This window comes from Lampetra fluviatilis, chromosome 34 (assembly GCF_964198595.1).
Source record: "Lampetra fluviatilis chromosome 34, kcLamFluv1.1, whole genome shotgun sequence".
Lineage (NCBI taxonomy): Eukaryota > Metazoa > Chordata > Hyperoartia > Petromyzontiformes > Petromyzontidae > Lampetra > Lampetra fluviatilis.
In genome coordinates this window covers 6,564,342-6,591,097 of record NC_136308.1, presented here as the reverse complement: position 1 = coordinate 6,591,097, position 26,756 = coordinate 6,564,342, and the positions used below count along the sequence as shown (strand labels likewise).

Genomic DNA, 26,756 nt, shown 5'->3' with positions numbered 1-26,756 from the left:
ACCACATTTAAAGACGGAAATTTTTTTTGGTGTGCGGCTGTCACTCTGGTGGCTGTTGAGATGAAATTGTATTGCACAGGTTACACTGGTTCAAGGTATCTCTTTTTAGAGGGAGACTGAGAGCCAGAATTGCAGGCAGGTTTCACTGACGGTTCATTGTGATTGTTGCCAAGATTTATTATACTGTCATGGGTTCTCTGCAACAAGGCTAACCTTAGCTGTGACAGACAGAACCGGTGAATTCAACGAGGGCCCATATATGCATATTGCAAAGACAATTCTCGAAACATCCACGAATCTTTTATGTCAACTAGGGCGGAGCTGTTGACTGTAATGTTGCATCGATACACTGTGAATGCAAATGTGCCCGTACGAATTTGCATGTTACCAGGTAAAGATGTATGGCTCGTTTTTCACAAGCGACTTGGCCACAAATAACAGCTCAACGGAGTTGCTTATCACGTGGAAATGTATAGCAGCCAATTACTCCGCATCATCGTCACCAGCCATGGTCAATCCACTGCTGGATGAAGGCCTCCCCTAAGCCGTCCCTATCCCTTATGCTCCTGCCTGCGATGCGACAAGCCACTGAGGAACCTGAAAAACAAGCTGATTCTGATGCTCCATCTCCCCAGTAGCCGTCCCTCTCCGGGCGCTCACATATCTACGCTAAATTCTCCACGGACATTCTTCCGGTCAAAAAAAGTTCACAAAGTTACACTATTAAAATTGCAGGGATGTTACATATGGCATCAGCTATTGAATTGATATTGACCTTATATCATTCGTACCCCCTCCCCGAGTCTGTATGCATGGAGTCAAATGATTCAGCAGGGCCAATTACACAAGCAGGCCCTGCCCAATCCCAATATAATCTCGGTAGGTCACCCCCCGAACCTCCCACTGCGTTACAGCAGCCTATGCATGGAACAGCGCTCACTTTGAGAGGAACTCGATTTTTTAAGACATCGAGGATGTCAAAGCGAATGTGACGAAGCGACGGAGAGGCTACTTAGCGCAAGACTTCCAGCGCTGCTCGCAGAAGCCGCAAGATCGATGGCAGAGATAAATGAGTTGTAAAATTGACCGCCAATAACATCTGGTAACATGGCAGCATTTGTTTAACGGGCCCGACTCGACAACGTCGATGACACCCAGAAGGTCAAAATCCGGTGCAGAGTTTGTGTGCTTAAACAAATGTTTATTGACAATTTAGGACTGGAAAGCCAATAGGCCGTTTGACTGAAAAATGTGTCTATTCATATGTGAAGGCAGAGGAGGAATCTTTACTTATACTGTCATTCGAGCGGCACACTTGGTCATCCAGAACAGAGCATACAATATCCAACAATGCAATGCGCGATCCACAAATACAAAGGAGACATTGCAGTGATACATTCCGCTGCGCTTGACGTGGTTGTCTGACTTGACCACCTCAATGTTAAATTGTAGAGTTGTTGCTCTGCGTCTCACATCAGCAGCCATACGGAGTAAGAAGAAGAAGGAGGAGAAGGACGATCATCAAAAACTCGTAGCTCAACTGTAACGGATATTAAACACATTCCTGCAGAGGGAGCTGGTAGGAACCTTGGGTTGCTCGGTCAATGGCCAGGGTCAACGGCGGCGTGGTGCATTCCGCAAATATGCCCGACTGTGAGGGCGGGCACAAGCCAGCGTGAGTAGGTTAAACGTTGAGTTTTATAAGGGCACCACGGGGTGACCAGCCCCTTCCCACCCAGCCCCACCCCTCCCATGCCCCACCCAGCCCCTCCCCACCCTCCCCTCCCCACCCTTACCCCGCCCCACCCTCCCCTCTCCACCCAGCCCTACCCCTCCCATTTTTGGATTCACGACGGACGGACGGACACAATAATCCCCTGTGGGCTGGTGGAACCAGGTGGTTCCTACCAGTACAACGTTGCCCTATCTGATCAGTAATGCTTTGGGCAATGACTCTTATTCATAGCACATGAAGAATCCCAGACGAAGCAGGACCATCGCCCAACATGTTGATTGCAATGTGCACTGTTTGCTATTATGGCAGTGTTATGGATGGATGTGTCGAGTACTTTGTTGTTTTGCGCGTACGCATGACTGCCAGCACAGTATCATGGGGAAACATGTTCGTTTCTGGACGTGATGCAGTGGAGGTGCGCAGTTTGCGTGCGCTGAACATTGGGTTGAGGAGGGTGAATGCCAAAGGGTCACGACCTTCACTGCCTCCGTCTTCCTGCTCAGCATGTCCTCCATGAGCCGCGCCAGCTTGCGCACCATCTTCAGCCCGTGCATCTCCTCGATGTAGACCCTCTTCTCGTAGTCCTTGTATTTCTGTCGAGAGGGGGAGAGCGCCAACAGGAACAGCAGCAGCAACAACAACAACAACAACGGGTTAACACGTAGCAGGCTTTCGCGACCAATATTATTCATAATAAAGGTTTTTTGGGTTAGAGCGCTTGAGTATAAATGTGTCGTAACCCTCCACCACCCGACACAGCCTATTCTGGAAAATAGCCCGATGATGCTGGATGTAATTGCCAGCGAAACGTCGTACTACTCAAATTATAAATGTTATGGATTTACTCTCCAATACACCGGTGGCCTGGATATAAATATTTGGCGTTTTGTTTACGTGACAAATCCCTTATTAATTGGCTGTGTCGGGTGGTGGAGGGTTTCTACACATTCATACTTACGCGATCTAACTCAAAAACCTTTAATATGAACAACAACCGCCATTCGCCACAAAGCGGCGGTGACGTCACCACGGCCACGTGCACGATGTGCCAGGCCACGTGCACTCAGTGTTGAGAGCCAGACTCCTCGGTCAGCCGAAGGAGCCCACGGCAGCGAGTCAACGTGAAGCAGCAACGTGGGATGGGTGATGCACGCTGCCTGTGCTGATATTAATCACGACTGCAACAAGAACAGCAGCAGCAAAAAGCAGCGTCTTACGTTTGTAATGCGCTCAGAGCGTAACGGACGTCTCAAAGCGCAGGAGCAGATGATGATGATGAAGAAGAAGAACGGGATAGGGAGGCAACGGGGAGCGACTGAGCAAAGGGAATGAGAGAAAATTGGGCAATTGTGGGAATCCAAAAGTGAGTTCAAAGAGGAAGGTTTTGAGGAGACAATTGAAAACAGAGAGAGAGGGGGAGGGAGCACTCCGAGACTTGGAGGCAAGGTTGGTGGATCACAACAAGATGGAGCAGTCATGGATGTGAGATACACAACCGCAGGGACACAAGGTGCCACCTGTAAGAAGCAGTATAGAAAGTCGATATTAATGCATCTGTATTCTTCACAGCTTTCCGTCCAAACACTTTGAACTTTGACAGTTCAAGTAGTAGCTTTCTCCCGCTGAATGTTGGGATTTATCCAGTCGCTGTAAATGTATTTTCTCGTGTACAATCACTCAGGGAGATTGTTAAACAGCGTGAGCAGGCAGATCCTGAGCAGGATGGTGTTGGTGTATCACATGCATTAAAAAAGTTTCCCAAACCCAATGGGCTGTGTGGTGGCTATTTGAGTGCTAACCCCTTGTATTTATGGGTTTTCTCTGGGAGCTCCAGCTTAATTAAATTCCACACACAATTAAATTCCACAGATAAAACACCCCGTCACATTGGAATGGATGCAACACAACGGTATGACCGTCTTTAAAAAACGAGCGTAAAACGCATGGTTAGTGATATTTAGTGTTATAGAGGAATGCAGCCACGGCTATCATCAGTGGCGAGCGATACAATCAGAACTGGTCCTACCCTCGCCTCACGCCCCCCCCCCCCTCCTTCACCAAGCCGAAGTGAACAGCATAGTGAAGTATGTAAAAATAACATACCTATGCCCGACATGGCATGAGCAAATCTTCAAATATCGGTGGATAAAAAAACGGCTTAGAATGTCTAACTTCACATTTTTTTAAACCTTTGTAATGCAATTTCAAGGGAGACTCTTAGCATAGACATCAGTGTCGGATTAAGCTAGTGCAGGGCCTGTAGCATATTGTTATAAAGGGACCCTAAATAAAAACACACGTAAATATAAAAACACACATTTTTTACTTGCATAGTAAATTGTATATTTTCACTTGCTATACAGCCAGATAACACAACAAATCGCTAACCTTAAACATCCAGTCGTTCATAAAAGTTGAAGGCAGTATAGTACTTTAGTAATAGAGCAAGTGCAGAATCGCTGAACCGGAATTGATAGCTTGAAAGCATTTAGCGCGGGGCCCTTGAAAGCGCGGGGCCCGTAGCATGTGTAGCTACTTTGGCTACTAGGATAATCCGTCACTGATAGACATAATGAGTTCACAATCAAGGTTCTCAGAAGTAAAGTTATGGAAACATGGCAAAGTGCCTCGCATCGCTGCTGACCGCTCTCGGTGGTGTTCGCTCACCTGGCGGCCGCCAGCAGGTCCGGCTGCTCGTGTGCAGGTGCGAAGCGAAGTTGATATCGATCGTTGCGAATATCCAGCCCATGCCCCCCCCCCTCCCCACGTCTCGCGCGCTGTTGCTAGGAGACCCAGAAAGGTCACAGCTCCCATCGTGGGACAAAGCGAACCCATCAGCAGGATCAAATGACGGATAACTCGGCGCCTGTCGGAGCTATCCAATCGGTTTCTAACAGCTCATGAAGGGTATTATTGTTATTATTGGTATGGGACAATCATTATCAGCAACATCGTAATTTGTACCATCATCATCATCCTCATCAGCCATGGTTTATCCCACGGCTGGATGAAGAAGACCTCTTGTCGCCTGCCCACGTTGTTGATGAATGATGTGGAACTCACTCCCGCACAGGATGCTGAACGCATTGTTCCATCCCTTTAGTGATTGCCCCTATAGGCGCGCTCTCTCCTTTTACGACAATTCTTGTCCATTTTGCGATGTGTCCTGCAAAAGGCAATTTTTTTTATTGATGAATATAAATAACTTTTTGTTCACAGTGTAACTGCGATTCTCGCTATCATCTAGGTATTCCATATCGAGACGTAAACACAGCTGGACTTAAAATATTTATGGTTCTCATGTTAAGGGTTGTGACCGAGTATATTTTACATACGCTATGAATAATTCTGGTTTGTTTATGTAGACACCAGTAAGCTACATGTGTAGTGCTTCAATAAAGACATACACACTACGTGAGTTGAGGCGTTACAAATGTACAAGTTAAAAGCGTGATATGGCGCAATCATACGTGTGGTTCAGGACTTGTTTTCTTTCTAAATGTGGCTGCGATGTGGGTAACCGCACGCCACGTGCGGTTACCCACATCGTTATTTGACCATACTTCGCCACGCTCAGCGTAGGTTGGTGCAGTGGGGAAGCATAGGTTTTGATTTATCATACAGTACAACAATGGGTTTTATTGCACGGCGATCTGCGGGCAACTCAGCCCCGCAGCAGCAGCCTACAGACACCAGTTCTGTACGTGGTGGTCGCACAATTGTTTGACTTGCATCCCACTGGGATTTTTGCACACAGCATTGATATTCGGTGCTTTTCCTGGAAGACTTTGCTGTTTTTCCTGGATTTTTCTGTTGCGCGTAGTCACTTTAAGATGTTTCTTGTTCATGTTTTTTGTTTGTTGCGGTTGCACCCGATTCAAGTGCCGAATGGCTCACAGGGCTATACATAATAAATTAAACTGAAAAAACATCCAAGCAGTATCCAGGCTCGACGTAGCGTGGCTTCTGAGATCTGACACTATCAGGCAACATAGTTGTGAATGTATGAGTCGGTTCTTTCATGGGATGAGATACCTCAAGACAAATAAAATTAGGTTACCACCGTTCTAAACCAGTGTTTCATTGGGCCAGCTTAGCCTCAACAGGCTTGTGCGGTTAAAGACCACGATATGTGTATTATGTGACAGCAGCAGGCAAGCGAGTGAGGAAGCAGAGGCCTCTCCCTTCCCATAATTGGCTCATTCTCTACGTGCCGTAGGTCTCTGTCTGCGGAATGTAAATTAGCTTAAAATACAACAGAATCGCGAGCCGAACTACGGGTTTCCCTGCCGAGTGGACACCGTGAGAAGGCAAAAAGAAGCAGAGGAAGACAGAGGAGGAGTGCGGAGGAGAAGGCGAGACGAAATCAACGAGTTGGGGAGGCCAATGCCGCACAGGAGCAAACGTGGGAAATTTAATTAATTCTAGATTTGAAGCTTTCGTGACTGCAAGGATTCATATTCTTAGGTTTTTTTCGGTAAAGTCACGTAGGTAAAACATTAAAATTAAAATTAATAAAAGTAAAATAAAATAAAAATAAAAAATCACGACGTTTCGGAGGCAACACAAGGTGGAACCGTCACAGCACGCTTGCTGTATCAAGTAAATGAGAGATTCCAAGAGATACTACCCCGTATATATACAGTATCTCTTGGAATCTCTCATTTACTTGATACAGCAAGCGTGCTGTGACGGTAACGTCGTGATTTTTTATTTTATTTTTATTTTATTTTACTTTTATTAATATTTTTTTTTACCTACGTGACTTTACCGAAAAAACCTAAGAATATAGAAATTGAATTAATGGAAGAATATTGGGGAAGCGGTTTGTAAGTTACCAGCTGACGAGAGCAACGACAACAACAGCAGCAGCAGCGTGGGCTCGTCGCGAAAAAAAAGGACAAAATTGCAATGAAATTTCACCAACATGGAACGTTCACACGCGTTGTCATGTCGTGCACGCTGCCATTGAGTCCAAGCGGGATGTTGCATTCCCAGCCAACTTGGCGGAACAATCTCCTTGGCACTGAAATTTGCAGCGCTGCGCAGGATTGTGAACACTCGGTGCGCATGCCACATGAAAGCATTCAACAGATTTTACTCTTCAAACGCAAAAAAGCCGTGAGAGGTAGCCAGATGCACCATTGGAACCTCATTTGCCAGTAAAAAATATGATAATTGATTTTTTACCCTTCTATCTGGCAACAAAACTGACACTTTTTTTTTTTACAAGGAGTCATGTTTGCATAGACCACAATACCTGCAGTCATAATGCAAACAAAAAACATAACTCTGATAATGTGCACTGTCCTTGAAGTTGATTGGTCCACACCCTAGACAACGTTCCTTAGAGCCTAGTCTCACATGGGTTGGACCAGATGACGCCAAAAGGCGCACAACTCAAAGACAATGCACCATCAGAGTATGAGAGCTCGGGGTAAGCATTTACACAATTGGAACCTCATTTGCCAGTAAAAAATATGATAATTGATTGTTTACCCTTCTATCTGGCAACAAAACTGACACTTTTTTTTTTTACAAGGAGTCATGTTTGCATAGACCACAATGCCTGCAGTCATAATGCAAACAAAAAACATAACTCTGATAATGTGCACTGTCCTCGAAGTTGATTGGTCCACACCCTAGACAACGTTCCTTAGAGCCTAGTCTCACGTGGGTTGGACCAGATGACGCCAAAAGGCGCACAACTCAAAGACAATGCACCATCAGAGTATGAGAGCTCGGGGTAAGCATTTACACCATTGAAACCTCATTTGCCAGTAAAAAATATGATAATTGATTTTTTACCCTTCTATCTGGCAACAACATTGACACCTTTTTTTTTACAAGGAGTCATGTTTGCATAGACCACAATACCTGCAGTCATAATGCAAACAAAAAAACATAACTCTGATAATAATAAAAAAAAAGGTATCAGTTTTGTTGCCAGATAGAAGGGTAAAAAATCAATTATCAGGTAGCCAGATGGTTTCAGGTCTCGCAGCACTGAATGGTACCCACTGATATCCTGGGCTTCAAATTGGGCAACTAGCTGTAATGAAACCTGGTCCTATTGTGTAACGAGTTGACTGCACGGAAAATATATGGAATATTACATTTATGTTTTCACTTAATTTGCGCAAATTTCAGCACTGAGAAGTGAAGAAGAAAAACACAATTGTCTTGACTGCCACGCAGCGAACACGGGAAGTGTGCCCAACAGTTTTTGTATCAGAATATTTAGTTACTGGAGGAATCCGATGAGCTAGAAAGCTCTTTTTCACAGGGTAAGAACGTTACTACAACAAACAATACAAAAACACGATGAAAGTGGAAAGTACAATCACCCAAACACATACAAGTAAAACTAAACCAACCCCATCCTACCATGCAGGCAAAGCCCACTCAAGTTTTAACTTCTTTTTCAGAAGCGACCTGAACACAGTGGCCTATAATTTGGAGATTTATAGCACCAAAATAATCTAAATAATCTCAATGCATCTTTATAAATGTGGAGGGATAAATTACCCACGTAACCACGGGGAGAGAGAGAGACATGCAAACTCCACTTAAAAAGGGGACATAAAGGCATCTTTGAACTCGTTCTATGAATTAAACAAAACATTTGACGATGCTGCTGCGTTCACTGGTGCACAAATAACAACAAGCTCCATGCATTCGGGAATAACACTGCACTAAAAAGCATGCATTCATTATTATAGATAATCGGCAATGTTTTGGGAAATGGCTCATCTTCATGCTTCAGAACATCAATTATGTATATTTGTTTTCTTTTTAAGGATGTGCTTTAATGGATGCGTTACGGGGTTTTTTATCCCAATCTTATTTTTCTCACAGCTGCTGTCTAACATGGGGGGTGCGCACCACTGACCAAGATTTCTGAATGGCTATTTCGTCTCGTCATGTAATGCCGATAGCATAATTACTACCGCAACACATATACGAATACTTTCATATTAATATGCAAAAACAACCGAACTTTAAAAATTCCAGATGCAACGCAATTTCACCCCGGCTTGTGCCAGTGCTAAATTGGCGTTACTTGACAAAGTACGAATGGAGGGCGCGGCCACGTGCCGACGGGGTCGGGGCTGGAGGATCTCGGGATAAGCTGTGTGATGTGGCAAGCTGCTTAGCCCAGCTGGAATCCGTGGCTCCGATACCCAACCTCCACCCCCCTCAACGTGTGCCGCGCGTGTGTCATTGGCATTTGCCAAGCCGAGTGGTCCATACATCAGGGATCTAGGCACACACGACTAGCTGAGCTCACCTCTCGTCACAGTCAATGTTGACGCTCGGCGCTTCACAGGCCGGGACAATGTTTCCAAACAATGTTCCGGAAAATTGTGCCGGTAGAGATTTTTTTTGTGTTTTTTCCTCGTGATTTCAATAAAAAACCATTAATAGAATCATTTGGAATGTATGGTAGAAAAGTAAATGTTTATTATGGATAGGCGTACATTGTATTCTAGTGGTAGTGCCTTATACTGGGATTCACTTTAAGCCGGCCTACCAGAATTCGGTAAAATATATAGTGAGAAATGAATCCCTGTTGATGATACTCATTATGCTCATTTGACTATCTCTTGTACTATTTATGAGCTTCATAACTATTTCACAATTTTTTTTTTATCAGAATTATTAATTCACATCTCTTTGTGTCTCCCCCATACTGTTTCAGTCATGGAGGTTGCCTGACCATTCCTCACCACACCAGACAGTGCGGTTTGGTGAAGGGGGAGCTCAGGACCGGTTGTCACTCACTACTGAGGTTGGCCATCGCTGGGAATTGAACTCAGGTGCGCCGTGTTAATAGTGCAGTGCGCTGACCGCTCTGCCACTGCTCCACATCAGCCCATTTACATGTTCTGGGGTGGTAAATTTGGTACCGCTTTGTGATACGTCAAGAGTGTTGATACTATGGAGCAAAGACGGTCACTGCATCGCGCACTTTCAGATGAGCTCCTGCGGCCGTTTGGAACGCTCTTCCAATATTAAGAAGCCACTGGAGCTATGCACTTTTACACCTTTATTGGAAACGAATTTCTTTAGAACTTCTTCTTGTGTGTAGTTTGTTGTCCTTCCCCCGCACCTCCGATTAGCGCGGTTGGCTACTACGTACGGTGCGAGAGAAATTCAACATAAATACACAGCATTACGGAATCTCAACCACTGGCTGAGGCACACCAGTGGAGCTGAGTGCTCGCCCTGTTGCTAATTTGAGCGGGAAGAAACTTCAACTTTGGCTTTAAATTAAATTTAGAATCTAACAAGTGAAGTGGTTCATCGAATTAACGTCCCGTCTCGATCGTTTTTGACGAGTAATCACAATGAAGAGTTTTGCTCCGTGTCCTCATAGCAGAGATGCAGTCTCCAGTACAGCTGCGAGAGTGCACATGTCCATGTGCGGCCCTTTGTCTCAATCCACTGCTGGATGAGAGCCCCCCTGCTCCGTGGTGCAGGTCAGTGCAAGTCGTGGAAGGCGGGAAAGCGTAGACATGGAAACACCGAAGGGCAAATGCCTCCTTTGGTTTCGCGACACGATCCACGGCTGCGCACAACATGGCACAGACCCACATGAGCCTGTGGGAATCCAGCGTGCGTTGCGACAGCCCTTGGAAGCCCTGGCCCGGGCTCAACTCTGCTTCGATTCGGAGATCTGACGAGATCGGGCGCATGCTGTGTCATTTGGCCAAAGGGACAGAACATGAAAACATGTGATTATAGGTACTGTATTCATATTCTTTGGGTTTTTCGGTAAAGTCACGTAAATAGGAAAAACATATTTTTTTTTTCTACCTACGTGACTTTACAGAAAGACCCAAAGAGTACGAATTCCTGCAGTCACGAACGCTTTAAGTCAAGATTTATATTGTATACACTTACCTGTATAAACGTGTATATCTACACATACACGAGCGTAACATAGAATTTGAGGCAGAGCAGTAGTTAAAACACCGTGACACGGACCCGGCTACGTGAATCTGGAGGACAATTTACCAAGACATATTCCGTATGCACCGATTGGAAATCACTGGACGGAGACAGAAGGGCCGCACATGCAATTATTCATTCAATGCAGATATCGTCACTCAAATGGCCACAATTGACCACGACTGCACGCAACTGTACGTTGTCTCCATTAGTCGTCAAGGTTGATGGATTCAACTGAAACCGTCCCATTTCCTTTGCTAAGTGGGGCATTACCACGACAATTGTGACCCACCGCGCAGCTTCTCGTTAAGTAGCACTCGCCCGGCGGCTCGTGGGCGCGAGATCACATGGGCACACCGCACCAAGTGGCTGCGGCGGGGTGTCTGTGCGACGAGAACTGAGCGCGCTAATGTTTCACTCCGTGACATTGGCGGCGAAGTGGCCGTAATCCGACGGGGTCAGAAAATCGCACGGGGATCACGGTGCCTCTGGCTGTATGTAAGACACAGAAGCCCCGTAGCGTGCGGTCAAAAAATAGCGCTCGCCATGATGCCGATCAGGGGCTGTGTTCAAATCCAGGAGAACAAAGCCCTGCATGCACGCTGCCTATCTATTCTTCACTCCCTGCATCCTCAGCCCACCTGCATTGTTGTTACGTGCTGACCTGCCCTTACCGGACAGCTTTGCAGCACATGGGATTTTTTTCCAGTGTAAGTAAATATTTTGATTCTGATTCTGACCCATTTGCGTTGCTTTTGGCCACCCGTTGGTATTGCTCAGTCAAGCTACACCTTGCGGATGAGGGTCCAGTTCGAGGCTGCCTCGTATCTATAAATCCTAATGCGACAATTGTTACATCACGGCACCGTGAAAGGTGGCGACGGATTCGAGAGGCCTTCATCCAGCAGCGGATTGATGATGGTTGATGACGACGATGCAGAGTATTTGGCTGCTGTACATTTCCACGTGATAAGCAACTTCGTTGAGCTATCATTTGTGGCCAAGTCGCGTCTGGAAAACGTGCGATATAGCTTCAGCTGGCAAAATACTAATTTCGGTACGGACACATTTGCATTCACAGTGTATCGATGCAACGTTAGTGAAAACAGCTCCGCCCTAGTTGACGTAAATACGGGGACACATAACCCACAACTGTTGAATTCCTCCATTGGAACCTCATTTGCCAGTAAAAAATATGATTTAAAAAAGGTGTCAGTTTTGTTGCCAGATAAAAGGGTAAAAAAACAATTATCTGATTTTTTTACTGGCAAATGAGGTTCCAATGGTGTAAATGCTTACCCCGAGCTCTCATACTCTGATGGTGCATTGTCCTTGAGTTGTGCGCCTTTTGGCGTCATCTGGTCCAACCCATGTGAGACTAGGCTCTAAGGAAAGCTGTCTCGGGTGTGGACCAATCAACTTCAAGGACAGTGCATATATTATCAGAGTTATGTTTTTTGTTTGCATTATGGCTGCAGGTATTGTGGTCTATGCAAACATGACTCCTTGTAAAAAAAGTTGTCAGTTTTGTTGTGGAATTCTTGTTTGCCCACGATATACATATCATATCAAAATCTACTTTTACTGCACCACAAATTGGGGAAAGCGCCATCAGCAAGCACAACATCACTTGCTGCGGGGTCCACTTTCTGCCCCGCCTCCCCCCCTTCTCTCTCCCCCCTGCAGCCGAGGCCTACTATATAACCTCGTGCCACGGCAGATCTCTCACCAGTTTTTTAAATCCTTTATATTAAGTTCACTTGCTTGCTTGCTTGCGCGCTTACAACCGTGCAAATCTTTCGGTCGTTTTTTAACCCACTTCCCGTGATCCAATCGAGCTGACATTGTGCACACAGACTCGTTGTGCGTGACAATTTATATGCGTGAAATTTTTTTCTTCAAAATTTTACACTTTTTAGGATTTTTTTTTCATATTTAATTACCAATTGCTTAATAGTGGCAGGCAATCATCTGACCCATAGGTGGCAGCCATCTCAAGCCAGAGGACGAGAGGACTCTAGCCGCCACGCATATAAAGGATTTATAGTGAAAAACTTTGTTTTTACGGGTTAATTTTTTATGGCTGTGGTTGTCCCACCTGATGACGATTGCTTGTGTTTTGCGATCGAAACGTCGTGATCTATTAAATTTCTACCTACGTGACTTTACCGAAATAACCAAAGAGTATGGATTGCTGGAGTCACGAAAGCTTCAAATCAAGATACAACACCACCTATTAAAGCCATAGCAGCACAAGAGGGTAGTTTCGGGGTCAACACCACCCCCAGCAGCCTTTGTCTCCCCGGTGCTGTCAACTACACCAAGTACTCATCAAGTACTCATTTAAGACTGTGTTGGCCTTTGGGAGGCACAGAACAATATCTGATATCAATCTTGATTTGAAGCTTTCGTGACTGCAGGAATCCAAACTCACAGGCCCTTTGGATTGCACCCGTTGGGTTGCACTCCCTCGTCTAGCTTACTTTTACATGCTAATTTCTCACATTAACATCATGCTAATATTTCACATTAACATAGCCACTTCCGTGCCCTCGTCGAGGAGGCCACTCTCCTCCTATCTTACAGTTACATGCTAATTTCTCACATTAACATCACTAGCCCCGGCCACTTCTTTATGACCCTTGGGCTACACCCATTTAAAACCTTTTAAAACAGTCTGCCTCAGCAGCAGACCATGCTATCCCACCTGATGACGGACGCTTGTGTTGCGCCCGAAACGTCGTGATTTATTTTATTTTAATATCTGACATCACTTCCCACGGATGTGTGCTGTGGCCAGAATCGATTATTTAGGTGGTCGCGTTCGTAGCGCTGAGTGCTAACCACTCTGCCACCGCTCATCGTCAACATGTACATCCATTGTGTCAATCTGCTGATGGGCGATTGTCGTGTGCATCCCGGTGGTTGTATTACCATGCTGCACCAGGCTGGTTCGTACATGATATCCATACGCAGTATACGCAGAGCATGAGCAGAGTTATTTTACGTGATGTGTTGGGTGAGTCAGATAACTGATGGATGTCTTCTTGGTTCTTTTGGTAAAGTCAAGTAGAATGGAAATAATAAAATAATTAAAATAAAACATAATACAATAATTCTCACGACGTTTCGGCCAGGATGGCTGCTTGCGTTGTGGCCGAAACGTCGTGAGAATTATTGTATTATGTTTTATTTTTTATTATTTTATTTTTTCCATTCTACGTGACTTTACCGAAAGAACCAAGAAGATGAATCCCTGCAGTCACGAATGCTTTAAATCGAAATTTAACTGATGGATATCTTTATTATACTGCACATCTGTGAAAAAGAGCTGTATTGCTAATCGAATTCTTCCAGTATAAATGTACAGTAAAACCTTGGATTGCGAGTAACTTGGTCTGCGAGTATTTTGCAAGACGAGCAAATTTTTTAAATAAATATTAATTTGATAAACGAGTGAGGGGTCTTGCAATACGAGTAGTACGTGTATACACTTTGTCTGCTGAGCGTCACGTGATCACAACTGATATACGAGTGCTTTGATATACGAGTGCGTTGGATTACAAACACGTTTCCGGAACGAATTATGCTCACAATCCAAGGTTTTACTGTATATTCTGATTATTACATTTTCTTCTTGCTTTCTTGTTGGCATGTTATCAATTTGGCTCTTGCAATGCACTTTTAGAAATGCATACGAGACGTTGCGGCACTCATCATTGGGATGCCACGCAGCATGAGTGGCTTCTACTTGGCTCCTAAAAGGCAGATTGACTGAGAATGCGTGTAACTTGTTTTTATTTGCAGCGAGCCTCGACAAATCTGTTCGAATAGCACCATGGACAGCACACATGGGCAGCACGTAAGTTGCAGTGGCAAAAGCGCACGGGTCAGCAGGCTGTCGTGAATATACACAGTACATACATCCTTCATAAAATACGAAAATGACATTAATTTACGGACATCTTTTATATAAATATTTACAGTGCTAAATATGAAAACGCAAATAGCAAGTGCATTTGACCACGTTATCTCAGAAGCCTCCAGACAGTTGCTGCTATTCCCAGCACAAAGTGCAGGATCCCCAACTCCGGCTTAATCCAGAACATCCAGAGATTTCCACTGGTGCCGACTGCTGTCAGAGAGACAAGCCTCTGACTTAAAGTGTCTGCCTGTGGCAGGGCGAGGGGGGGGGTATGCAGACACCACGGGAGTTGGGACACGTGTTTTTGTGTGGTACACGTGGCCTGATTATTCCTGTGCATGGAAACCGGCCAAGTGGCTCAGTGGTAGAGCGAGCAGCTCGGAAACAAAAAGTTGCGAGTTAAAATCCTGGTTGGGGGTTGGCTCAGCCCACGCATCCCTCCGAGTACCACTTTACAAGAAAGTTAACCGTCATATATGCCTATATTTGACCCCAACATAGAAATGTGGAAATTCGAGCCACTGGCTCCTGGGCTGGCTGTACACGGGCGATGAACACCGTCTCGCTGCTCAGAGCAGGGAATCATTTTTGCTTTTTGACGGGACATGTGATCTTCGTCCGTCTGTCTGTTGGAGGAAAATTCACATGCTTTAACGAAAACCACAAAAGCCCCTTAAGCCAAGATCCGTATAACTTAAGGGTTACATTGGTCAACAAAACTGCGAACGCAATTAGTTTGGGTGCATTGGAATGCCTGCGTGCGTTTGGGCATTACGGTTGCACGCCGAACACCTTCAGGTGTGATGTTGTTCTTCACACAGTGCAATCCCCGAATAAGTGTGAAAGCTTCCTTAACGTACTGGCTTTTCAAGCTCGTTTTCATGCTATATTTCAGCATAGAGGGCAAGTTTCCAATTTGTCAAAGTTTGGCCGTGACTCAAACACACGATGGCAATTCCGCGTGAATTATATTGCAGTATTTTTTGTTTAATGATTGTTTTTATGGTGCACACTCATTTTTACTTAGTGGCCTCTATAACTCAAAGCACAGGGAAGATTTCTGAGAGTCAACCTCTCCTCCATCCATTCTGCTCTCCGACAACCACGCATTCATATATTTCAGCCATATATTCCATCAAGATCATTAAGATCCTCAAATTGTGCATTGCTCAGTCCCCACGGTCTAGGCGACACACTTGGCGGTGACGGTGCCTTTGCAATTGCGGCACCTAAACTCTTTAACTCGTTGCCCTTCGAGGCCACGACTTACGATGCACTTACACATTTTAAAATCTCGACTAAAACGTATCTGCTTAAAGTGGCTTTCTCTCTCTTTAGATATTTTCAAACGTCCATGTCTCTTCTTCTTTCTTGGTTGATGTTAAACCAACTTTTGCCATTTAATGCAGTGCCGTGAGAACGAATATTTAAGGACACTTTATACATTTCCATTATTATTAAGCACGTCCTTAACATGTCCCAGTGGTAGGCGCAGTGACACTGGGGCATGTTGGGTAAAAGACATCACCCTCTGTGTGACCTGGTTATCTGTGTAGATGATGTCCGAGCCATCCTCACACACTCGCACCAGATGAAGATGAGTCGGAGACTGGTAAGCACCTTCTTACTGGTAGGAACCTACTGGTTCCACAAGCCCACAGGGGTTTCTTCTGTCCGTCCGTCCGTTGTGCAGGGAGGGGCTGGGTGGGGAGGGTGGGGCTGGGTGGAGAGGGGAGGGTGGGGAGGGGCTGGGTGGAGAGGGGAGGGTGGGGCTGGGCGAGGGGTGGGGCTGGGTGGGGAGGGGCTGGTCACCCCGTGGTGGGGGGGGGGTCAAAAATCGTCCAAAATCGCGTGACGTCATTTATGGACGGCCCCTAAGGCCCACAAGGCACACGGAGGGGTGCTGTGTCTGCAAACGCACTTTGCACTGGGTACCCGTGTGAGGCTGAGACGCCACCTGAGGGAGGGTCCGGATCCATCCAGACATCCGTCGCTGATGTTGACCCGTGAGCGAGAATCGAACTCGGGTCACCGGGTTCGCAGCGGAGCGAGCTCACCACGATCCGACACCGCTCCCCCCCCCACCAACGCTCACGCACAACCCACGTTATAACAGACATTAACAATGACGCACTGACACTGACACACTCTCGTAACGACAAAGATCCCCAGTGTAGCCTTAACAGACTGGTGGGGCAAGTGCTGTTAGCGAGCACCTATGAAGGCTGGCACGGCACACGAGGGGGTGGGTGGCCAGCACCACGCCCGACTGCCTTTGTCTCCCCAGTGGCAATGTTTACACACCGCACCAGGTACTCATTTGAGGCTGAATCGAGCTAGGGAAGTCCCATGACGGGTTCAGATACTCGTCACATGTGTTGGCCGTGAGCGGGAATCGAACTCGGGTCGCCGGGATCGTCGCGCAGCGCTAACCGCTACTACACTACCGCTCCCCACTCACACACACACATGCACACACACACCCACTCACACCCACACACACCCACACACACCCACTCACACCCACACACACCCACTCACACCCACACACACCCACCCACACACACCCACTCACACCCACACACACCCACCCACACACACCCACACACACCCACTCACACCCACACACACCCACCCACCCACACACACCCACTCACACCCACCCACCCACACCCACACACACCCACACACACCCACCCACACACACACCCACCCACACACCCCCACTCACACCCACACACACCCACCCACACACACCCACTCACACCCACACACACCCACCCACACACACACACCCACTCACACACACCCACCCACACACACCCACACACACTCACTCACCCACACACACACCCACCCACGCACACACCCACCCACACCCGACACGTGGTGCTGCACGCTGACGCACCGCTCAATGCGGTGCGTGTTGTATCGAGCCGGCTGCTCGATTCGGGAGGGACGATGCAAATGAACTCAGCTGCACTCCCATCAGGCCAAGCGGCCCTCCCCCACCTCCCCCCGGTATTTTTCGAGAGTGCCATCGTTAGCCATGGCCATCAGATTTAACGCGCACATTGAATGGAAAACTATCAATCACGGGATGAAAATGTATTGACCACGTTGTGTGTGTGTGTGCGTGCGCGCAATCTGCACTACCCGGACTGACTCATTTCAATTATGAGAGAGTTTAGTTTATTTTTCCACCGGTGGGATTTGAGAAATGAGGAATGCGTTCTGAAAGCCCTCGTTTGTCATTGAGAACCCTCAGACTTAGCGTGGCTTAACGTGGGCTCGCTCTGTGGAAATTAATACCGCAGTAGGCATTCGTCAATTCATAAATTACAATTAATTGCTACGAGCATGATCCAGGCACCACTTTGTTCGTGTGAGAATTGGCAATTTTCAAGGTGGCGCGGAAGTGTAGCGGTTAGCGCGCTGCGCTACGATCCTGGCGACCCGAGTTCGATTCCCGCTCACGGCCAACACATGTGACGAGTATCTGAACCGGTCATGGGCCTCAGCGTCAAATGAGTAACTGGTGCGGTGTGTAAACATCGCTACTGGGGAGACAAAGGCGGCCGGGCGTGGTGTTGGCCACCCACCCCCTCGTGTGCCGTGCTGGCCTTCATAGGTGTTCGCTAACAGCACTTGCCCCAACAGTCTGTTAAGGCTATACGGGGGATATTTGTCTACGTTAAACGCATGCAAATGTATTGCAAATAATTGCAAAAAAGAAAATCAACACATTCTCAAGCTCTCCATTTAGGCAAACATTTGGAACACGACAAAACGAACGAGACAGAAGAGACACAGGAGAGGCAGAACAACACGACACGACATGGAGAGAGAAAGAACAACCGATAAAGGACAAATGAGCTTCAGAACGATGGATACAAATTAGACAGACACAACACACGAGACGGTACAATGCGAGACGAACGAGACAGTCGGCACAAACTACACAAGCGACAAGAGGAGTACGGTCACATATGAGAGAGTACAGACTAGAGAGGCGGTACTGGAAGTCTAAATGAGACGAGACAAAAATAAATCAACTACGAATGGCTCATCATAAACAAACATCGTGCTTCGTTCTATCACTTCCTATCAGTGACCCGTAAGCAACCACATCTTGTAGCTGGGGTCAATGAAGACCTTCACCACAGTCATCCATGAACCATTTTCCATCCTATTAGCTTAATAACATGGTAATATATCATATTAATAACAATATTAATAGGTTCCTTCGTATACATCTTTGTTTCATCTTGCGTCATACTGCTCAGCCCACCGTACACAATGAAACACGTGTCCTGAAACATGCCTCTTCAAATATGTCTCGGAAATATTGGCAGGAAACATGGCTTGGGAAAATGTTCCCCAGCAAGTGACAAGATCGATGGCTCATTCTCGCAGTCTCCCCGCACAGGCCGAAGGTGAAATGTTTCTTGACAAATCTAGATTCGAAGCGTTCGTGACTGCAAGGATTCATACTCTTAGGTTTTTTCGGTAAAGTCACGTAGGTAAAAAATAAAATTAAAAGTTAATAAAAGTAATAATGGAAATAAAATAAAATAATAAATCACGACGTTTCGGAGGCAACACAAGTCTCCGTCATCAGGTGGGACCGTCACAGCTAAAATTACTGCATCACTTGATGGTCCCACCTGATGACGGAGACTTGTGTTGCCTCCGAAATGTCGTGATTTATTATTTTATTTCCATTATTACTTTTATTAACTTTCAATTTTATTTTTTACCTACGTGACTTTACCGAAAAAACCTAAGAGTATGAATTTCTTGACAATGTTTCCCAGAGTATAAACCGGTCCTACTTCCTTGGCAACGTTGTTCCCTTGCTGCTGGAAACACGGAAACATCCTGGGCAGCGGAGGAAACGCTTCTTGTCGTCTTCTGGGGGACACGCTTTCTCATGCACGCTCGGCTAAGAGGAGCCGGTAACCTGCAAATAATGAAGTTGAATGGGATACATTTCAACATTCTGATTCGCAGCTACCCTACCTTACTGTGATCGATAACCAGACTAAAGGCGCGTGTTGGTAATTAGTGGTAGAGATCTTCTTGGTTCTTTCGGTAAAGTCACGTAGAAGGGAAGTAATAAAATGATAAAAAATAAAATAAAAATTCTCACGACGTTTCGGCCACAACGCAAGCAGCCGTCCTTAGGTGAAGAATGAAATATACGCTCCAAGCTTGGTGGTGTTTCATTCTTAACCTGAAGACGGCTGCTTGCGTCGTGGCCGAAACGTCGTGAGAATTATTTTATTATGTTTTATTTATTTTATTTTATTACTTCCCTTCTACGTGACTTTACCGAAAGAACCAAGAAGATGAATCCCTGCAGTCACGAAAGCTTTAAATCGAAATTTAGTGGTAGAGAGTTTATCTGTTTGTGCTGGGAAATTCTCCCCTCCGGCTCAAAAGCAACCTCAAGCCACGGGCACTGGGCTGCCCTCACTCGTCCGCAACGACAAAACTAGGGGACATTGGAGTCGATGCTGGACATGCAGACTCAGGTGGCGTTTTTCTAAACACGATCTGTAGAGCAAAACCTCTCGAATCCGCACTGGGAGAGAGAGACAGAGAGAGAGAGAGAGCACAGGGACTCCACTCCTCGTATCGCACGTGGCAGACTGACGCAATCGGTGTAGCCTTGCAATTTAATATTTTCATAAATGTCAACAAAGGGGAGCGAGAGAGAGAGCACGGTCACCACTGACACGTGGTGGACCCATGAGTGACACACGGTGAATCTTTAACCTTGGGAGTGTCAGTCTATGATGCGTTCTGCTAGTCACAATATTGTATCCTTCTCGTTTTTGGACATTAATGTTGTAAATATAACACGTATTTATTTCTAGATTTGAAGCTTTCGTGACTGCAAGGATTCATATTCTTAGGGGTTTTTCGGTAAAGTCACGTAGGTATTTATTTGGTGAAATGTTTAGTTATTTGTTTCTAATAACATTTCAGTCACCAAAAAAACAAACCAGCCACCTCCCAAATAATATGTTCACCCGCCATGCAAACTGCAGTAAAGATCCATGGTGATCATGTGATTCACACACATTGCCTGTGTCAGGGCTTGCACTGCTGGCAGCTTAGCCATGTGCCCACATGCACCTCACACCTCACCTGCCGGCTGTGTGAGTACGTGCGGGCACACACTCGTTTCGGGTGAATTAGACATACATGCGGGCAGTTTTTAATTTAGCAGTCAGAATAGTCCAGAGCATGTCACATCCATCCTGCCTTATTTTGTGCATTTAATATTTTTTTTATAAACCAATGTAGAATTTTTTTTTAATGTATAGGCGCACCGTGTATTCTAGTGGTAGTGCCTTACGCCGATACTCCCTGTCCCAAGCCAGCTTAGCAGTGTCTCGGAAAATACCGAGTGCAAAATTAAGCCCTGCATTGCAAGTGCCTGTGAACCATGCACGCAGATGCAGTTGCGTATCGCGGTCACAGTATTTTAGAGCGATGTTGATGGCAGAGACAGGTTAAATGTCACCACACTATCGTTTGAGCAATGGAAAAAATGTACATGGCCATCCCTTATTTCCGGATGAGAGCCACTGGTTAGCGTGGGTTGGTGAACACGAGCCGTTACATTGATACTGGTAATTACATTAATCCCTCCAGAAAAAAAATGAGGACCGAGTCTCACGGCTCGCTTTCAGGAGGGTCCTGCATTGCAATGCTTGGCCAATTCCTTTCTTGCGTGTGGGAGGAAACTGGCGTGCCTGGAGCAAACTCACTCGCACGTGGGGGTAAGACACACAGGGTCACACCGACTGGGTGCATGAAGCTGCTTGCTGCACCGTCAATCCACTGCTGGATAAGGGCTTCCCCACGTCGAGCGGGCCATAGGGGTTATTTGATCATACTTCACCACGCTGGTCAGTGCGAGTTGGTGAAGGCGGGTAGCATAGACATGGGAGCATATAAGCACAGTATAACCCTGGGGTTTTACGCACCGCCTTCTGCCCACCACATGACCACATAACACTTGTTATGCGTACACTCATCAATTATTTCACGAAGCTTTGCTTATGCTACTCTTGTGCTCAGCAGCAATGTCGTCAAACAGCAGAATTCTCTCTGAGCTGATCATTGCTGAATGACTTCTTCTCCGTGTGCAGCGCAATGCAGAAAAAAACTGGGTCATCTCTACAGACTGATCGGGAACAAACGGCAGATGTGCCTTTACGGTGCATGACTGTGCAAATTGACGAGGACTCTTATGGGATGAAAACCGCATCCCATTCAATCACTGGCATTGAGCGCTGTAGCATTGTTAAGAGGTTTTTTTTTACATTAGAGTTTTTGATAAGAGCCCTTCTGAGGCCCACCCCTTGTAAGGTTATAGCCGCCTCTGAGGTACAGAAACGCTGCCACATCATGGGAAGAAGACAGTGGCTTAGGCAAGTACATTATCGACTCAGGAGGTGCAGCAATTGGCCAGGTGGGGCCCCAATATTGGATATGCGCAATTTTCAGAAACCAAAAGTTACAGCTCCCATTTAATGAAAATAAAACGTGGAACGTAAAGTGAACGCGTTTTCTTGAAAATACACTTCAACTGTTTTTTTCCACAAGTTTTTGTTATTTTCACACTTTTGAAAACATATCTCTCATGGTAGTTGTCAAGGGTGGCCTATCTTGTAGCTTTGGCCACGAGGGAGGGGGGGTAAGGCACCCACTGCCCCCACGCTCGTTACGCTACTGAAAGAATAATATCTCACACGAACTGAAGAGGCGACAACTACACGCAGTGTGCATGCATCGTCTTGTGAGGTGTGTTGTTACACGTTGGCACAAACACTGGAACGTTTAATGTCTTCGGATTTGTCTGGATGGCGACCTAAAAAAAGAAGATCCCAGGAAAAGCAGGAAGTGTGGCAACCCATCCAGTTGGGTCCTTTTTTGAGGCCCCCTCTGATCTAAGGCCCAGATTAAACTGCATCACCTCACCACAAGAAAGACGCATCATTGAATCGATTATTACATATTTTGCTGAGGATAATGCAGCTAAGTTGTCCGTGTAAGAACAGATTTTTTTTAATAGTTGGTCTATGTTGTGCGTATTGGGTTTACGTGACCCCCATCGCCACAAAAGGTGCTACTATTGACCACAAGTGTACAATCTTAATTGATTAATGAATGAAATCGCAGCCCTGAAATTCAACAATTAATGAAACTGCTGTAAAGATGGGAGGGGTAAACAATTCCACCCATCATCATTATCACAATCAGCCATTGTCTATCCACCGCTAGATGAAGGCCTCTCCATTTTATCACAATCCCACAATGTCACAATCAATCTCACATCTCCTGCACACGAACTAATCTCACCGCTAAATCTGCATCGTGGCCATCCTCTCAGTCGCATTCCCTCATTTGGCTGCCATTCCATCTGTCTCAATGCCTGCTCCCCCGGACCCACGCGTGCGGCATGGAAAACACGTGCTGAGTCTGACCGTTGAGGCGCGGCGTGTCAAGCGTGCTTCCCTGGCGACTCTGTACCTTTTGCATGAAGCTGTACCCAGAGTAGCGGGTGGAAACGAACCGCATCTCCTCCGCAAATGTCCTTGCCCATTCTCGTACGCTGCGAGGAGCAAACGCGGTAACAGGCTTAGGTCTCGGTGATCGAAATCGGGGGCTTAGCGCAATCAGGGAGGGGGGACATCCTCGGTGGGACTTGGCGTGCCAGCGCCTCGGTGGCTGCTCGCGCAGGGTCAAGTTCACAGGTGCGACAAATTCCGTCTCGCGGCTTACCACTTGCAGGCGGCGAATGCAGGCGGGTTGATTGACGATTTGGCAAGCGATGTCAATAAGTAACAATGCAGCTGTTCGTTACTGGGAAAAGACCAACTCCTTCTGGTTATGAACGCCAGGTGTTCTAGTTTGTCATTATAATGAACAATGACATTGGTTTTCTCTGCACGGCTTTAGTTTGAAATGAAGGATAGAGAAGGCGTATTCTCTCTCTACATTCAACGTAACCGATTACACGTTAACCCAGAGTATAAAAACCTGAGATGGAGTTTGTCAAATGTGTGAACTGGAGCGGTGATCTGCCACCCAACTTATTTGTGCTGCCCAACCCAGCCAACTTGGCTGCTCATTTATACGGAGGCCTGACAGAGCGGTGTATATATATATATATGACGTATGCATATTTTACTTCTTTCACACCGTACGTAGCCACCTGTGCTAATCGGAGGTGCGCGAAACAATGGATGCGCCCTTGCTACTTGGTACATGCCGTTACTTGCTATGCGTGCACGAGTGGTGTAGTTGAATAACTGAACCCAGTTGTTGAGTCGTGCCTCCACGCATGTGTCCTTGGCTCACAACATTGCGCTCTCTCTCTCTCGCTTTCTTCGTTCCAGCTTAAGCCACTGGGACCAATTTGTAAATCAATAGTAAAAAAATATAATGGTGCTGAATTCCCCCGGGATGTTTGTGAGCCATCCGAGCAATTTTACCATGGGTTTATGCACAAGTGTCACGTGATGCTGAAGCATGGTTTAAAAGCTCATCCACTGACAACTCATAACCAGAAAATAGGCGTAATGCTTATAGGACTGCCACTGCTATAAAAAAACGATGTATTGTCCCTGGGTGGATTTTGCAAGGTGCTTAATGCAATAAGTAGAATTTAATCATTAGCGTTACAAACAATGTAAATAAACAATGCATGCATTGTATTATTACAAAAGAAATCAATTGCATATGTAGCCACAAAAAAAACACAAAAGGGTAAACTGAACTGTCATGAAATGCACGTCGAAAGCGCCACTTACGTTTCTGAAGGTAACCGTTTCTGCGCGTCAGTGGCGTGCAGGGCGATGCCGCTCAGAGCGAGAGCCACGCATGCCAGCCTTAAACCCACCGCCTGTCCGCCCAACTGCATGGCCACCGATTTCACGATCAGCCCCACAGACGAATGAATACAAAGCGAACTTGGAGAATTCCCTTCAGCCTGTCCACACGCATGCGGCGCTCAAATGGACACGAAAAGGCAGTTGCGCATGCTTCCGTCACTTAGCCGCCGCATTTGTCAAACGATCGGCTGCCCCCATAATCCAAGGACACTAATATAATGTAACAAAGTCGACGTCAAATCGATGAAACGGGCTTCATGGTCAATCCACCACCACGGTTAAGTTTTTTGTCGTGAAGCGCCTACTCTTCGTCGTTGTTCCGTACAAAAACCGCGAAGATCTCTCGGCCATCAAACTTAAAATGTGCCGAGTCTTTAAATCCTCCGCAAGCAAAAACAAAAATGACACAACAAAAATTATCGAGTGCGTCCTCCCTCCAAGCCGCCGCTCCCCTCTTTTCGTTGGTCGTGGAAGCTTCGCCGCTGGCAACGCCGGGTAGCGTGCTCCGAGGAGGGATGCTTCTTGCCAGGAACCCCTGCTCCACACTGTACACACCTAATCCAACCCTCCTTGCCTGCCGCCTAAATAGGATGAGGCTCTCGCTCCTGTCACTTCCAATATGTGCCAGGCGAATTTACCTGCGGCGGCTATGCCGGGGGCAAAGGAAACTAAGCTCCGTGCCCGGCTATGCGCCGGCCTCCGTGCTGAAAGGGAACACGCGCACGCTGCCTCCTACAAGCTTGCGGTGCGGGATGGGTTGAGGCGGGTGGGGGGGTAGAGGAGAGACGGATGGACGGAGGGAGTGAGCGAGGGAGCGAGCGAGCGAGCGAGGGGTTGAATGGGAGGGAGCTGCAAAGGGAGAGAAACAGAATATCATATAATTTGACAGGCACTCTGCGGAGCCTTTGCCTGTGGCTCATGTGCAATGACATACAATTATAATGCCACGTACCCAATAACGCAGCTTGGAAATTAAGTCACAATTGTACCGTGTATGTAAGGGTTTAGCGAAGTATACACGAAAATATGAAAATCACTTTTGTGGCAAATGACTCATGACCATGCTGAATTGACTGTGCAGTCGATAAATTGCCAGCCTCTGCTGAAGTTCCATTAACACGTAAATCAAAGCTGGTCCTTAACTGCAGTGTACTGAATTGCTTACGAATGCATCATCCCACAATCTGCCGGACGAGAAAACTCTAGAGCATCACCCTTTTTTTATTCTCCAAATATAAACTTTAAACAAACGTTAAATGCTGATCAGACAGCACGGTCTGATTTCGTCTCCCGTGCTACTGCCGTAGCTCTCACGTCCCGTGTATGTGAACCACAGCCTCTGACGGCCATCACTTAACGTTACTCATCTCTGCATTTGGTGCAGTTTGGATATTACATGAAGCTTGCAAATCGAGATAAGGATATTACAGCAGACCAGTCAACGTGTGCGTGTGTGTGTGTGAGAGCAGCAATTGCAACATAGTAACAACTATTTTTTGACCTGACTTCAAAAGTTAGAAGTAGGGGTTGGCTGAGTTTTCAGTGCAGAGAAACACTCGGGATGGAAATATGGCCACAATGAAATTGAATTTCTAAGTCACTTGATGCAGCTAATTCGGCTGTGACGGTCCCACCTGATGACGGAGACTTGTGTTGCCTCCGAAACGTCGTGATTTTTGTTTTTATTTTATTTTCATTAATTTTGATGTTTTGCCTACGTGACTTTACCGAAAAAACCTAAGAATATGATTCCTTGCAGTCACGAAAGCTTCAAATCTGAATTTCTAAGCGCCAGTAGTCAATGAATCCCAAGGACGCGCGGCGACCCAAAGCAATATATATCAAGCCCAACAACAATGACACGTTTTAATGTTTTTCACTCCAAAGTTTTGAAATGTTACTTTTTTTTTTTAAAATCTCCTGGGAAACCAAAGCAACTGGAGGAAATGGCGGAAAATAAATTGACCAATTCCCCCAAGTATTTAGGGGACATTTCTGAGGTCATATCATAGCTCTTTTGCAGACCAAAATCAATGTAGTGAAATCTTGATTTGAAGCTTTCGTGACTGCAGGAATCCATGCCTTTCGGTAAAAGAATCAAAGAGTGACTTTACCGACAGAACCAAAGAGAATGTTATGAAATGTCGCACGTGCTAATTGTTGTGGCTTGTGGCCGATTGTTGGGTTGTGTGTCGTTCTATGTATTTGCATCTGTCACGATTTTGTG

The 26,756-nt window shown here is 46.2% G+C and overlaps 1 protein-coding gene across 1 annotated transcript in view; it reads right to left on the bottom strand.

Annotated features, from left to right (window-relative positions):
• The window catches only part of LOC144944329 (voltage-dependent calcium channel subunit alpha-2/delta-3-like), a 125,886-nt gene extending 100,495 nt beyond the window's left edge, over window positions 1-25,391 (bottom strand). Inside the window, exons 1-3 of the mRNA XM_078872408.1 lie at window positions 24,449-25,391; window positions 23,166-23,247; window positions 2,212-2,328 (exon numbers count right to left, since the gene is read on the bottom strand). Coding sequence (XP_078728534.1) covers window positions 2,212-2,328; window positions 23,166-23,247; window positions 24,449-24,558 — 309 coding nt within the window. The 5' untranslated portion in view covers window positions 24,559-25,391. The remainder of the gene's footprint in view (window positions 1-2,211; window positions 2,329-23,165; window positions 23,248-24,448) is intronic.
• Window positions 25,392-26,756: the final 1,365 nt, after the last annotated feature.